At 43.1% G+C, this 15779-nt stretch overlaps 1 protein-coding gene across 1 annotated transcript; it reads right to left on the bottom strand.

The window, feature by feature from the left end:
- Positions 1 to 1877: 1877 nt before the first annotated feature.
- On the bottom strand, positions 1878 to 3254 carry ins (preproinsulin). Its single transcript, XM_030746975.1, has 3 exons — positions 3191 to 3254; positions 2924 to 3119; positions 1878 to 2224 (listed from the first exon to the last, which is right to left on the bottom strand). The coding sequence occupies exons 2-3, from the start codon at positions 3105 to 3107 to the stop codon at positions 2067 to 2069; spliced, it is 342 nt and encodes a 113-aa protein (XP_030602835.1). The 5' UTR covers positions 3108 to 3119; positions 3191 to 3254; the 3' UTR covers positions 1878 to 2066.
- Between the last annotated feature and the right edge of the window lie 12525 nt (positions 3255 to 15779).

Raw genomic sequence — 15779 nt, forward strand, 5'->3', positions numbered from 1 at the left:
GCCCCTGCACGGGCGGAGCAAGCGCAGCAAAGGCCCCGGGCAACGAGTACCCTTGGGCCCCAGCTTCATTTATGATGTCATAAAGCAAACATTCACTGTAAGCAGTATTTATTATTTGATGCTACTTTTCCTGTCTTAATTTGTTTACAATAAAACGTGTTATTAAGTATATAATAGTGTTAATTTGTGCTGTGACACTGGGCATTTTAACATGGGAGTCTGCTGGACTGTTGGACATCAGAGGAACTGCAGCTTTGCTTGTACAGCTCTCAGCCTGGAGGCTGAAGCTTGTTCAGAGAGATGCACGAAGCAGAGCCGGGCTTCCACCGATCACAAGTTTGATTCCCGGCTCCTCCAGTCCACACATTAAAGTGTCTTTGGGTAAGATGCTGAAACACAAATCGCTCTGACGTGTGTGAGGACAAACAGATGAGCTGCCAGTCAGCACATATTAAGTAAATACATTTTTCTGACTGACTGGTTTCAGCACTGAGCGATATGATCCGATCACCCCTCCGACAAACCCTGACGTTAACCTTCTGACTGCTGAGCTCAGCAGTTTAGAACCAGAAACACTCATATGTTCTTACAATTTAAGGCCGTTTCACACCGAATGCCTTGCATAAAAACGACACTAAATTCCAAATGTTTCGAACTTGTTGTGTAACCTACATACACACCGGACGCGTTGCGTTTTTGTGAATAAATTGTCCTCATAAAACACACTGTGAAAGAAAGGAAGTCAACATCAAACGATGATGTAATGAGGTCCTGATGTTTCTAAACAACAGAAGGAAGAAACATAGATTCTGGGTTCATCCAACTCATAAGAAAGCAGCAGCAGGGAGAGTTTCATGGTTTGATCCAGGAGTTGAAGCTGCATCACGGATGCTTTCACGCATATTTCAGGATGTCAGTGGGACAGTTTGAGCTCAGAGTTGGGATCACATGTGAGGAGGCAGAGAATAATTTCAGAGAACCGACTGACCCGGAGCAGCGTGTAGCTGAGTGTCTGAGGTAAGATTTTATTGTTACCACATCACTGTGTATTCAGGGCATCGGTGCGCGTTTTGAGCTGTGAGCTCACGTGTTACTAAATGCAGCGCTCTGATTGGTCAGACCTGTTTGTTCGCTTGTGAAAGTCAGAAAAATCGAACTTGGTCAGAAAATATGAATGTGAAACATTTGCACACTGTGTAGACGCCTTTCAGGTTCGTTCATGCTTCACAGCGTCTCCTCTGTGACTCCGTTTGAATCAAAAATCATAACCATGATATGCTGCTCCTGTGTGCATACAAACATCTGCTGTTATCACATTTGTATATGAAGGAATCTGAACTTATTCAAACAGCTCTGCACTTGCAGACGTGTGCATGTGTATTTTTTTAAATAAAACTCAAAGGTGCAGATCTGTATGAACTCAGTAGGCAACTCTTCTCTGAGTTTGAAAATCAAATCTGTTTTTCTGCCCAGGTAAAACAGGGGCCGCATTAAAGGTTGTGGCCTCTGAAGGCTTTGCAATGATTCAAGATCAGAACCCCACAAACTCTGATCCCATGATGTCCTTTGAGGAACTGAGTAAAAAATATTTCTTTAAATATTTTCAGCTGTGAATCTGGAGAAAACTCCCGTACAGATCCTGGTAAAGAGCTGCTGAAACAGTGATGAGAAAGCACCGAGTTCAGGATCTGTTTATACCCTGATCACAGAGGTGAAGATTTGGAAAGTGAACTCTCGGCTGCTTTGTTCTGTTTGTGGCTCAGACCAGAGCAAAGGTGCTGTTTAGGTTAGCTAACATGCTCACATTTGAGCTTTAACCAGTTAACTGAACTCATCACAAAGGAAACATCACATCAATGAACACAGCTTTTGGCTCATGTTGTTGCATTTCACATTTTGTTTTATTTTTTGGAAAATTAATTTCATCCATTTCTCAGCACTTCATCTGACAGCAGTCGGTGTTCAGAGAGAGGACGGCTGTGACTGCCTCTCCTCTGAGGTGGGGAAGGATTCAGAGCGGCTCAGCCAAGCCGGACGAGGCTCAACGACACCCACCAGACCGACGTTCAGTTGCAGTAGTTCTGCATATCGAAGATGGTGCAGGGCTTGTGGCAGCATTCCTCCACAATCCCTCTCTTCACCATCATTTCCATCTGGTCCTTAAAGCCCACTTCGTTCTCACCGCCTTGCACCACAGCGCCACCTGCCTTCGATGGGAGGAAACCTGATGGGATGAAGAGACAGGTGGATGTTCAGATCCAACGTTCCAGATTTAGTCAGAAACTCAGTTGGATTGTTCCTCATTCAAAACAACATAAAGTCTTCATCAGTCACAGCAGTGCTTATGATGCTAATGTTACAGTCAGTGTTTTCAATGAAGACTCATTATTAGATCCATGTTTGCAAACTTAGACCAAACTCTCTGCAGGAATCACTGACATTCGCTGATATTTGTTGTTGTCAAAAAAACCCACCAAAAACTATTAAGTAATGTCAAAAGTCATGAAAAAAACAAAAACAAAATAAACTTTAATATATGAGACAAATGAAGAGACAAATGAATATAGACATAAAATAATATAAATATAATATAAAGACATGCAAATTAACACAAAAACACCACGTAATGATTCAGAGAGAAGAATACTAGAATACTAAAATACTAAGAGCGAATACTAGAGAAATTAAAAGCTGCAGCATTAAAATCCTTAGAAAGATTTGCAAAAAGGCCACAAAATCCATCAACACCGTCACACAATGAACATGTACAGCTGCAAAAAGACTGCAAAGTGACACAAATCTGTCAGCTATTAATTAGCATCTTTCTATAATTAAAGCATCACCATGTTTTATAAAAGACTAAAATGAAAGTAATTACTAGATCACTGTGTCTAGCATTTATTGTCTGGGTTGATGGTCTCACCTAGCAGAGGATCCACATCTCTCTTGGGGTTGTAGAAGAAGCCTCTGTCCCCACAGACCAGGTACAGAGCTTCAACCAGGTGAGAGCCACACAGATGCTGGGGGCCGCTGACAGCCTGGGAGCCCGGCCACGAAACGAGCATTATGACGAGCAGGGAGAAGGTCTGGAGCCACAGAGCTGCCATGCTGGAACAGAGCTGAGCACAGAAAACATGCAGATTATTATTACAGTCTCCACAGTCACATCAGACCCAGAGGCAGCAGTTACCTGCAGAGTCTGCTTCACAAAGGACGAGGTAACTCTGGGATGAAGAGCAGGAGCTGCTGGGTTGTGTGAGGTAGAGCAAAGGGCCTTTTCTCCATTTATACTGCATCAGCACCACCTGGACACGCCTCCTCTTCCCTGTGTGTGTGTGTGAACCTCTTTCACCCACAATGCAGGAACTGTTTCCTTAATAGGAATTACAGGGACTCAAACTCTTTCTGGGGACAAAGCAAAATAACATCCACCTTAATATAAATGATTAAACTTGAGATTTGTTTATAGCTGAGATAATGTTACACTTCCAGGATCGGTGTACCGTCCTCTGAGGCAATGGAAAGATGAATGTGTGTGTATGTGTGAACAGATGAGCTGCAGTCAGCACATATGAAAGTTTCCTTCTCATTGGCTGGTTACAGCACTTAGTAAAACAAACAGAAGCTAATGAGCCGACATGATCCGATCACCTCTCCAACAAATACTCATCAGCTATTAACCTTCTGCTCCGACTGCTGAGCTCAGTCATTTAAACACAGTAACACTCAGATGATATACTGCAAAAGTATTTGCTCGTCTGCCTTCACACACACATGAACCTGAGTAACATCCATTCTTAATCCAGAGGCTCTGATATGATGTAGGTCCACCCTCTGTAGCTGTAAAAGCTTCAACTGTTCTGGGAAGTCTTTCCACAGGTTTAGGAGTGTTTATGGGAATTTCTGACCATTCTTCCAGAAGCACATCTGTGAGATCAGACACTGATGTTGGAGAGAAGGCCTGGCTCACAGTCTCTGCTCTAATCCATCCCAAAGGTGTTCTATCAGGCTGAGGTCAGGACTCTGTGCAGGCCAGTCAAGTTCTTCCACACCAAACTGGCTCATCCATGTCTTTATGGAGCTGCTTTGTGCACTGGTGTGCAGTCATGTTGGAACAGGAAGGGGCCATCCCCAAACTGTTCCACAGAGTTGGAGCATCAAACTGTCCCAAATGTCTTGGTCTGCTGAAGCATTAAGAGTTCCTTTGACTGGAACTAAGGGGCCGAGCCCAACTCCTGAAAACACCCCCACACCATAACCCCCCTCCACCAAACTTTACACTTGTCACAATGCAGTCAGACAGGTACTGTTCCCCTGAGAACCACCAAACCCAGACTCCTCCATCAGGTTGGCAGATGGAGAAGTGTGATTGATCCCTCCAGAGAACACGTCTCCACTGCTCTAGTGTCCAGTGGCGGCGTGCTTTACACCACTTGAGCTTGGTGATGGAAGGCTTGGATGCAGCTGCCATGGAAACCCATTCCTGAAGCTCTCACAGTTCTTGAGCTGATCTGAAGGTCACATGAAGGTTGGAGGTCTTTAGTAATCGACTCTGCAGAAAGTTGGTGACCTCTGTGCACTATGACCCTCAGCACCCACTGACCCCACTCTGTGATTTTACGTGGCCTACCACTTCGTGGTTGAGTTGCTGTCATTCCCAATCGCTTCCACTAACAGCTGACTGTGGAATATTCAGCAGTGACTGGACTTGTTGCACAGGTATCATCCTATCACGGTACCACGCTGGGATTCATTGAGCTCCTGAGAGCGACCCATTCTTTCACTGATGTTTGTAGAAGGAGTCTGCATGCCTAGGTGCTTGGTTTATACACCTGTGACCATGGAAGGGACTGCAACACCTGGATTCAATTATTTTGATGGATGGATAAATACTTTTGCTCATATTGTGTTGCAATTTTTTTTTTTTTAATTTCGAATGAAGTTTGTTCAGACTATGCAGCATCTCCTTTTTGACACTTTGTCTTTTCAACAGTAAAAGTCATAAGGACAAATACAGCTTCTTCTGCTACTGACTCTAGTTTGGTGTTTATTGGATTGGATGATTGTTGTCTGAAGAAACAAGACATATATTCAGTTTAACAATTTGTTCATTAACAAACAAGGGCCTCAGCAGCATGTGGAAGAACCACACAGCCACAACAGCCTGGCACCTCCTCCTCATGCTGGTCACCAGTTTGTCCACGTGCTGCTGTGGGACGGGATCCTAGTCTTCAGTCAGGATTTGTTGCAAGTCAGCCAGTGGTCAATGTAGTTGTGTTGGTCACTGTGCCACAAACAGCACATCCAGGATTATCCCACAAGTGTTCAGTGAAACTGTGGTCAGGACTGCAGGCAGGCCATTCCATCCTCTCCCAAATTCTGGAGGTAGTTTCTGGTAGAGCCCTCTCTGTGGTGGGCGACTGTTGTCATCTTGGAGGATAGAGTTCTGTCCCAGTTGCAGAATTTTATCTCGATATTTCTCTGCACTGAGATTGCATCAAATGTCATCATTTGATGCAATCTCAGTGCAGTAAAAGCAGGTGCTGATTGTCAGCATCTGGAGTACCAGAAGCTCAAAACAAGAGTCAGTAGCAGAATGAGCTGTTTGGCATTGCAGAGAAGATAGTTTTTCATGGGCGCACCCCACATACTGAACTCTGCTGCCAAACCCACAAATGCATTTTCCTTACAAATGTGGCTCCATTCAAGGGGCAATAAACAGGCTGTCCAACAGTGTAAGAAGCATCGTTACAACAAAGGACTAATCAACCAAACACAAATTTCTTTTCTTTTTAAGCGTAAATGTGAACTTATTCAAACCCCTCTGCACTTGTGGAAATATGCATATGTGTAAAAAATGTTTTTTTTAAAGAAAATAAAGAAACAAAGTCCAGTATTCTACTTCTCTGTGAGTTTTACAACAAAACCATCAAAAATATCAAGGTCACTCTATGAAAATATTAGAAGATATTAAAATCAATAAGATGTCAAATGAAGCCTGTTTCCTTATTGAAATGCTCACTGAAAGGCAGATGCCTTAAATTGTTGCTGCTTCTTCGAAATATTGAAGAAGCACAAAGTCAGGTTTTGATCGATCAAAGTGTTGCTGAGATATGTGTTTGCCAATTTCTATTGACTGTGATGGATGAACACTTCTGAAATTAAAAAATCCATTAGACAATGTTGAGAATATTTGGTGTTAGGAAGGCCAGACTGGAAAAAATAAACAATTTCAAACTTTGTCAGAAATCCGTTATGTTACAAATTGGCTATGAAATTAAGACCCTTTGTCTCAATATATTATCTCAATATCTAATCTATCAATAAGTGGAAGAGAATAGATGCATGATAACCAGTTTTTTTCCCCAGGTAAAACAGGGGCCACATTAAAGGTTGTGGCCTCTGAAGGCTTTGCAATGATTCAAGATCAGAACCTCACAAACTCTGATCCCATGATGTCCTTTGAGGAACTGAGTAAAAAATATTTCTTTAAATATTTTCAGCTGTGAATCTGGAGAAAACTCCCGTACAGATCCTGGTAAAGAGCTGCTGAAACAGTGATGACAGAAAACCGCTGTGTAAATCATCCATAAGCAGGAAGTTTTTCTTTATTATAGCGACTCAGTTTCTTTCTGGGCATGAAACAAAATACTCCTAATATAATTTATTAAACTTGATGTTGAAGATTTAAATGTTTAAAGTTGAGATAATATTAAACTTTCAGGAAATGAATGTGTGTGTGTGTGTGTGTGTGTGTGTGTGTGTGTGTGTGTGTGTGTGTGTGTGTGTGTGTGTGTGTGTGTGTGTCAGCACACAGGTAAGTTTCCCTCTCATTAACTGGTTTCAGCACTTAGTGAAACAAACAGAAGCTAATGAGCCGACGTGCTCCGATCGCACTGATCAGCTGCTGACCCTCTGCTCCCAGCTCCTGCTGAGCTCAGCAGTTTAAACAAACAGCAAAACTACAATTAAAGTACAAAATCCATCCAGACCACAAACAACTGTCTACACAACATCTGGGCTGACAGCAGGCTGACATAACAGGAGCCATGAATTCAGAGTGATGTTAAAGCTGAGAGTATGCTGACCTCAGACCAGCAGAGGTGGCAAAAGTACTGACATTCTGTACTTAAGTAGAAGTACAAGTACTTATGTTAAAAAATACTTTAGTAAAAGTCGAAGTACTGGTTCAACTTCTCTACTTAAGTAAAAGTAAAAAAGTACAGGCTCTGAAATGTACTCAAAGTAAGAAAGTAAAAGTAGTTCTTTGGAGGACGTTTCTACCTGCTATTTTTGTGTAAAACAAACCGAACCTCATTATATATTATTGTAATAATATAAAATAATACATGAGAATACAAATGTTATTCCAATCTAAATTTTAATTCTAATGAATGCACTCAGCTTGAATCTGTTATGTAGGACACAAACTGTGAAAGGGAATTTAAACACAGCTCTATTCTCTGTGTCCTCCATAGTAGAGGGTGACTGTGCCTCCACCTAAACACCAACATGAGGATACTCAGGGGTTACAGTGGGATTCAGAAGGTGGAGGAACCCTAAGATCAGCTGTAGTGGCTCTGCATGGGGAGAAGAATCACAGCTTTCTATTGTAGCTGCAGTAAATGATGTTGGTGTGCAGGCTGTGATCAGCTGACCTGCTGCTGCTGCTCTGAGGTTTACTGCTCTGTGTGGATGAACTGAACTCACAAAGATGTAACCCAGTATTTCACAGCTATCTGAGCTGATCTCCATCCCCTACACTGACAGCATACAGGCTGTAGAAATGTTGGATTCAGTGAATGAATCTCAGCATCAGCAGCTTTGATTCAAACTCATCTCTGCTGCACTGATGTAACCTGTAACTCTGACCATGAACACAAACACTGCGCTCCAGTCCAACACAGAGCTTTACTGTAAATACAGTACAACAAACTAACCTATTTATTACACACTAAACTGCAGCATTTTCATAGAATCTTTGAATTACACAACGTCAGCATACTTCAGTTTGTTTTCCAGTCCTTACCTTTAAATCTAACCTCTCTTCTTCCTCTCCTGTCCTCTTTCTCCATCTCTGAGTGAACTTCTCTCTCTTTGCTCTCCCTGAAATACAGCAGCTCTTCTTTTAGCTCGCAGACACACTGTGTGACAAACTGCACACACTTTGTGTGTTTGCTGATATTTGTTGAGCATTTAGAAACGTTGCATTTACCTGCCACACGTTACTCCCTTCATGCTCGCTCCTCTTCAGTAGCGCTAGCTAAGCTGTTTATGTGCCGCAGCGCAACTTACGGACTCGGTCCGGCCCGATTATAGCGCTATAAATGATACATTAATTATATGGGTTTGCGTATTTAATCCCTTTGTACGAGATCAGCCCCGGTGATGGAGGACACGCCAGTACGATTGTCTCTTATATGTTATTATTCCTCCATTTAGGCTCAGATCGTTTGATGTTTGAAGGCGCACTGACCGGAAATGCAAACTTCTCTCTGACGTGTTAAAAAGTAACGAGTCTGTTTGAAAATGTAAGAAGTAGAAAGTACAGATACTTGTGTAAAAATGTAGGGAGTAAAAGTAAAAAGTAGTCAGAAAAATAAATACTTAAGTAAAGTACAGATACCTGAAAAATCTACTTAAGTACAGTAACGAAGTATTTGTACTTCGTTACTTCCCACCTCTGCAGACCAGCAGACAGACGTGGTCTTCAACAAGCGTCAGGAGCAGTGATGAGCTCAGTGATAACCTTCATTTTAACCTGTGCCTGTTCCCCCTGCTGTGAAGTTCTCTTTGTGCTGCTCTTCTGTTTCTGTTCAAACTTAAACACTCCTGTGTGCGTCCTCATCAGTGTGAGGATTTGTGTGAGTGTGTGTGACTCTAACCTAATGTTTGTATTGTTTACTGCTGATTTTATGACAGGAATAAAACATCCCAACACTGATGATCACTGTTTTAGATATTCTTCAAACCAACAAACACAAAAGGAAGCGCCGTGTATACCTCGTACCTGTATATATGTTAACATCTGTACATACATGTGTTTGGACTTGGTCACATGACCCTGTTTGCCTGAGCAAAAGTGGCCAAACAAAACTATCATGAATATCAGGATATATTTCTGAAGATTTAAAACAACACTTTTTCTTATTGTAGCAACTCTTAGAAATCAAGTGTCACACAACTATTTGTGAGTCTTCCCAATTTCAAACTACAGTCCCAAGCCCATCCACATAGTAATTATTTATTTGCAACATGACTTTACATGTGATGAGTAAATGAATTAAAAAAAAAATGTATTTACTAATTTTTTATAATGCTCAGGGTTGAGATCATCTGTACACTGGAGATAGGAAGAAATCCATTCTATCAGAAGCTCTAACGTGGTCGATGCACAGGACCAGTGTTAACGTGAGACCTCCAGTAATTTGTAATAACTGTGCAGGTTGGCTGTGATATTAATCTTGTGTGATTTCTCATGTCTGTAATTTGGAAAGTTACAAAAAATCCACCATACTTCCCTACAAACATTAGCAACATGTGAATTAGGTTTTTTTTTACTTTGAAAACTTTATAATTTTTGGTTTTTCTCAGCACACAGACTGCAGAATTATGCAGTCTGCATTGGAAATGATGAAGAAAAGCTGGGACACCAGATTCAGGAGGACACAACAGAGAGACACATACATGCATGGCAGCATTCAGTAAGTCAGGAACATTTCTGCTCAGTCTCAACATGCAGCTTGGAAGCTTATTTAGATCTATTTTAGATGGAAGTATATTCATGTACACACAGACTTTACTGAACCCTGTGAATATCCATCCATCCATCCATTCATCCATCCATCCATTTTCTTCTGCTTATCCGGGGCTGGGTTGCAGGGGCAGGAGCCTAAGCAGAGAAGCCCAGGCTTCCCTCTTCCCAGCCACCTCCTCCAGCTCATCCGGAGGGACCCCAAGGCTTTCCCAGGCCAGCCGAGAGAAATAATCTCCCTAGCGTGTCCTGGGTCTGCCACAGGGCCTCCTCCTGGTGGAACATGCCCAGAACACCTCACCTAAGAGGCAGCCAGGAGGCATCCTAATCAGTTGCCTGAGCCACCTCAACTGGCTCCTTTCGATGTGGAGGAGCAGCGGCTCTACTCTGAGCCCCTCCCAGATGGCCGCACTCCTCACTTTATCTCTAAAGAAGAGGCCAGCCACCCTTTGGAGGAAGCTAATTTGTGCTGCTTGTATCCGTAATCTTATTCTTTCTCACTCAGCTCCCTCTTCACCATGACAGACCGGTGCAGCGTCCACATCACTGCAGAAGCAGCCCTGATCCATCTGTCGATCTTCTGCACTCTTCTCCCATCACTCGTGAACAAGACCCCGAGATACTTGAACTCCTCCACTTGGGGCAGGAACTTGTCCCTGAGCCGGAGAGGGCACTCCACCTTTTTCCGGCTGAGGACCATGGCCTCAGACTTAGAGGTGCTGATTCTCATGCCGGCCACTTCACACCCAGCTGCGAACCGTTCTACTGCGAGCTGTAGGCCACCCCCTGATGAAGCCAACAGGACTGCATCATCTGCAAAGAGCAGAGATGAGACTCTGAGGCCACCAAAGAAGAAGCCTTCCTCCACCTGGCTACGCCTAGAAATTCTGTCCATAATAATTATGAATAGAATCAGTGACAAAGGGCAGCCCTGACGGAGTCCAATACCCATAGGAAATGAGCATGACTTATTACCTGCTATAGGGACCAAGCTCTCACTGTGGTTGTACAGAGCCTGAATGGCCCGCAACAACAGGCCAGACGCCCCGTACTCCCGCAAGACCTCCCACAGGATACCCCGAGGGACACGGTCGAATGCCTTCTCCAAGTCCACAAAGCACATGTAGACTGGTTGGGCAAACTCCTACGCACACTAGAATATCCTCAAGAGGATAAAGAGCTGGTCCAGCGTTCCACGACCAGGATGAAAACCGCATTGTTCCTCCTGGATCTGAGGTTCGACTAACGGACAGACCCTCCTTTCCAGCACCCTGGCATAGACCTTACTGGGGAGGCTGAAGAATGTGATCCCCCGAAAGTTGGAGCACACCCTCTGGTCTCCCTTCTTAAAGATGGGGACCACCACCTAAGTCTGCCAATCCAATGGCACTGCCCCAGATCTCCAAGCGATGTTGCAGAGGCGTGTCAACCAAGACAGAACTCAGGGCAAACTTCGTCCACCCCAGGGGCCCTGTCACCAATGAGTTGTTTAACCACGTCAGTGACCTCACCCCTGATGATAGGCAAGTCATCCCTCTCATCTCCAGACTCTGCTTCCACTACAGAAGGCGTGTCAGTGGGTTTCAGGAGGTCCTCAAAGTATTCCTTCCACCATCCAACTATAGCCTCAGTTGAAGTCAGCAGCACCCCACCCGCACTATAGACTGTGTGAGTGGAGCACCGCTTTCCTCTCCTGAGTTGCCTGATGGTTTGCCAGAATTGCTTTGATGCTGTTGTCACGCACTAGCTCAGGCTCCTTCCCCAGCAGAGAGGTGACATTCCATGTCCCAACAGCCAGTCTCGATAGCTGGGGATAGGTCTGCCAGGGCCTCCACCCTTGGCCACCGCCCAACACACACTGCACACAACCCCTACGACGCCTCCTGTAGGTGGTGGGCCTACAGGAGGGTGGGCCCATGTAACATCTTCGGGCTGCGCCCGGCCGGGCATCATGGGCTAATGCCCGGCTACCAGACACTCTCTCTCAAGCTCCCTCCCCAGGCCTGGCTCCAGGGTGGGGCCCCGATAACCCTAGGGTAGGGTAAACTGTTCCCTCATTGTTGCAGACTTAGGGGTCTTCTGAACAGCTCTTTGTCTGGACCCTCACCCAGGACCAGTTTGCCACGGGAGACCCATAGCTCCTGGGATCACTGGGACACAAAAACCCTTACACCACAATAAGGTGGTGATTCACGGAGGAGCCCCTGTGAATGTGCTACACAAACCACAGCTATTCAATTCAATTCTATTCAATTTTATTTATATAGCGCCAAATCACAACAAACAGTCACCTCAAGGCGCTTTGTATTGTGGGTAAAGACTCTACAATGATACAGAAAAAACCCAACAGTCAAAACAACCCCTATAAGGGGTATATATATTAGCTATAAGGGGTAGTTTCTAATAGGGATGCGCCGATCCGATATTCAGTATCGGAATTGGTCTGATCCTGACCTAAATTACTGGATCGCATATCGGGAAGGAATAAAAAATGCAATCTGATCCATTTAATTGCGTTTTGCCCACATTAACTGCATTACGGTTCTCTGTCGTCTTCTTCTTGTCGGTTTGCGGTTGACCAAACCAGCTTAGAGCTGCATTACCGCCACCTACTGGACTGGAGATGGGGATCAGGAGTTAGAAAACAACCCCCTCAGATTCTAAAAAGTTCTCCGTCGCTGCGACGGATTCCCTTTTAACACTGAGTGGATCATCGCTGACATGTTTTTCCGCCTCCACCGCTCTCTGCCGTATTTGTGTGTTGTGCTCGCTGTGCTGAGAATCAGCTGTTATTTTTTCTCTACTTCAGCTCCCAGAACAGATCGCTATAACTGCAGTTTGCTAGTGAGTGCCACTATTAGCACTAGCAATCATTTTGTACTGGAAGGACCCTTTCCCCGTCAAAATATTTTTTATACTTTAATCCCTGATTAGTGACTAAATATAGACCTGCAGTAGAAACGAATGCTTGTGAATATAAAGCATTACAAGATTACGCTTTTGCAGCCCCCAGTTTTTCAACATAAACACTGATAACACAACAGCAGTCAGCTGTTTTACCTGCAGTCTGTCTGCACAAAGAGGCGGAGCTGTTATAGAGATGGTGAGCTCAGGTGGAGCAAAAGAAAATATTTTTTCCCTGTAACCACCTTTAAAGCTTTACTGGGAAACAGCTGGAGGTCCTTCATCAACCACCTGATCAGTAAGTGAAGAAAAGAGAACTTTGTAGCTGCTCCATCCACCCTGTTTGTTTCACACAGGGAAAAACTGCAGTACGGAATTTAAAATATGCAGATAAACTGTTAATATGAAAAAAGTATTTTTTATGCGATTACTCGAGTAATCAATGGAATAATCAATAGAATAATCGATTACTAAAATAATCGATAGTTGCAGCCGTAATGAAATTTGCAACATGCCATAAGCCAATGCATCACCTTCTCACATAGGAGCAACAGGATTCAGGTGATAGAGCGATTGTTGTGTGAGAGACTATTGACTTATGTGAAATGTATCCAAGCATTTAAAAAAAAAAGATTGGATTTTTATCAGTATCGGTAGATATCCCAATGTAAAAGATCAGCATCATATCGGACATAAAAAAAAGTGGTATTGTGCCATCCTTATTTTCTAAATCATGGGCTCACCAGTAATAATAATCCAGTGTGAATAGGGCTGTAAGGTGCTTTGATCACGACCCAATAAAATGAATCCAGACATAATTCACATGAAAGTTAAACATGTGGTCCAGACCTTATTTTAATTCAATACATGAAAGCTGTGTTTGTTTCTTTGATCTCTGAGACAAAGATGATAATGAGTGAACCGACCACTGACTGTCCTAATGTTACAAACTTTTAAATGCAGTTTGTGGGACTAAGAACGAGATTTTATTACTTCAAGTTCAGAACTGGAAGCTCAGGTTTTAGTTTGTCTCTTCATGGTGCAGTCACACACTGAAGAGCCCGACTACACAAAACCACAGAGCCTCATCAAACCATCTCCCAACAGTACTTAATGGGTGTCAGAGGTGTGCTAACAGAGCTCTCGTTCCAGCTCGTTAGTCACTTATAGGAGAAACTCAACTGACCGTGAAAGATGGTTGCCATGATGAACTGCCCGTGACGGAGGAGGATGCAAACACAAAGTGTTTCGGAGTTCTCAGAGTGTTTTCTCATCTGCTTTGGCTCCACAAATGAACCAGAAATCAGGCCTGCTGTCAAAGCTGCTCAATCACTCTGACTTTATCCTGTTAAATGCTGAATTTGGAGTGAGTACTCAATTTTGATGTTTTCTCCTCTTTGTTTTCTTTACAATTTTTGTTTTGATTTAGTTGCATTTATTAGAGGTACTATAAACACACAGACAATACTTTCTAAAGAACTTGGTGAAATTAAAATAGAAAATTAAGACCAAGTAGTTTAAAAAATGCACTATATCCACAAACAAATACAGTATATACACTGACCATAATGGTCATAAATGTTAAGCTCGTCTATGTTGTGACATGTATTTGTGGAGTGACTGCCCATTGTGGATCTCAACATGGCCACAGAAACAACAATAAGGATTAAATATATTGTATATACATTTTATTTATTTACACTCCCACCCATAATACATACCGTATTTTTCGGACTATACGTCGCTCCGGAGTATAGGTCGCACCAGCCAAAAAATGCATAATAAAGAAGAAAAAAACATATATAGGTCGCACTGGACTATAAGTCGCACTTTTTTTGGGGGGGGGGGGGGGGGGGGGTTGATAGAATCCGAGACTCAGAGCAGAAATTCCATCTTGAACGGCAATTTAAAATAATAATGGATTAAAGAACAGGACGAACACGGTTACGCCTACGTTATGCTAACGTAGCACATTCAGCTACACGACGCACAACGAACACGTGTTCGGTATGTTAACGTAACATTAACAGTTATTCAGATAACCATAGTATAAAGAACATACTAACAAGTTAACCAAACCATCAATCCATTGAATTCTTCATCCTCGGTGTCACTTCTAAACAACTCCGTACACTCCGTAGACGAAGCGCCGCTTCCTCTTCTGTGTCACGTTAGTCAGACTCGTCGTCAGCTGCAGTTCCAATTATTCCAGCCTTTCTGAATCCCAACAGGATGGTTTGTCACTGAAGCCCATGTTTTCTTGATCCATCCAATGACTTCCAGGAAAGTTGGGTGGCGCATTCTCCCAGTTGCCGTTAAGCTGTGCTCTCCATCCATCATCCACTGCGCCCACAGGTTACGCAAGACTGCCTTAAAGCTGCAGTTCACGGAGATGTCAAGTGGCTGGAGTATTTTGGTTCATGTGTTATAAATGTCACATATACGTCACTCCGGAGTATAGGTCGCACCCCCAGCCAAACTATGAAAAAAAGTGCGACTTATACTCCGGAAAATACGGTACTGTGTATGCTGTATACAAATTACCGGCTACAAATGTATGTAGTGTTTTGATGTATATGTCTGTATGTGTATGTGTATTGAGATATATATATATATATATATATATATATATATATATATATATATATATATATATATATATATATATATATATTCTATGTATATAGTGTTTTCTATTTTATTTTCTTTAATTTTCTTTATTTTTTATTATTATATTTATTATTTTATTTTTTGGGCAGCACGGTGACGCAGTGGTTAGCACTGCTGCCTCACAGTTAGAATAACATCTGGAATGTCTGGGTTTGATTCCGCCCAGGCCTCTCTGTGTGGGGTTTGCATGTTCTACCCATGCTTGCGTGGGTTTCCTCCTACAGTCCAAAGACATGCACTTACTGGGGTTAGGTTAACTGGCTACTCTAAATTGCCCATAGGTGTGAATGTGAGTCTGAATGGTTGTCTCTCTGTGTTGTCCCTGCGACGGGATGGCAACATGTTCACGGTGTACCCTGTCTCTCGCCCTATGACAGCTGAGATAGGCTCCAACCCCCCCGCAACCCTGAACAGGATGAGTGGAAGTAAATGGATGGATAATTTTATTTTA

The sequence above is a fragment of the Archocentrus centrarchus genome, chromosome 14, assembly GCF_007364275.1.
Source record: "Archocentrus centrarchus isolate MPI-CPG fArcCen1 chromosome 14, fArcCen1, whole genome shotgun sequence".
NCBI lineage: Eukaryota > Metazoa > Chordata > Actinopteri > Cichliformes > Cichlidae > Archocentrus > Archocentrus centrarchus.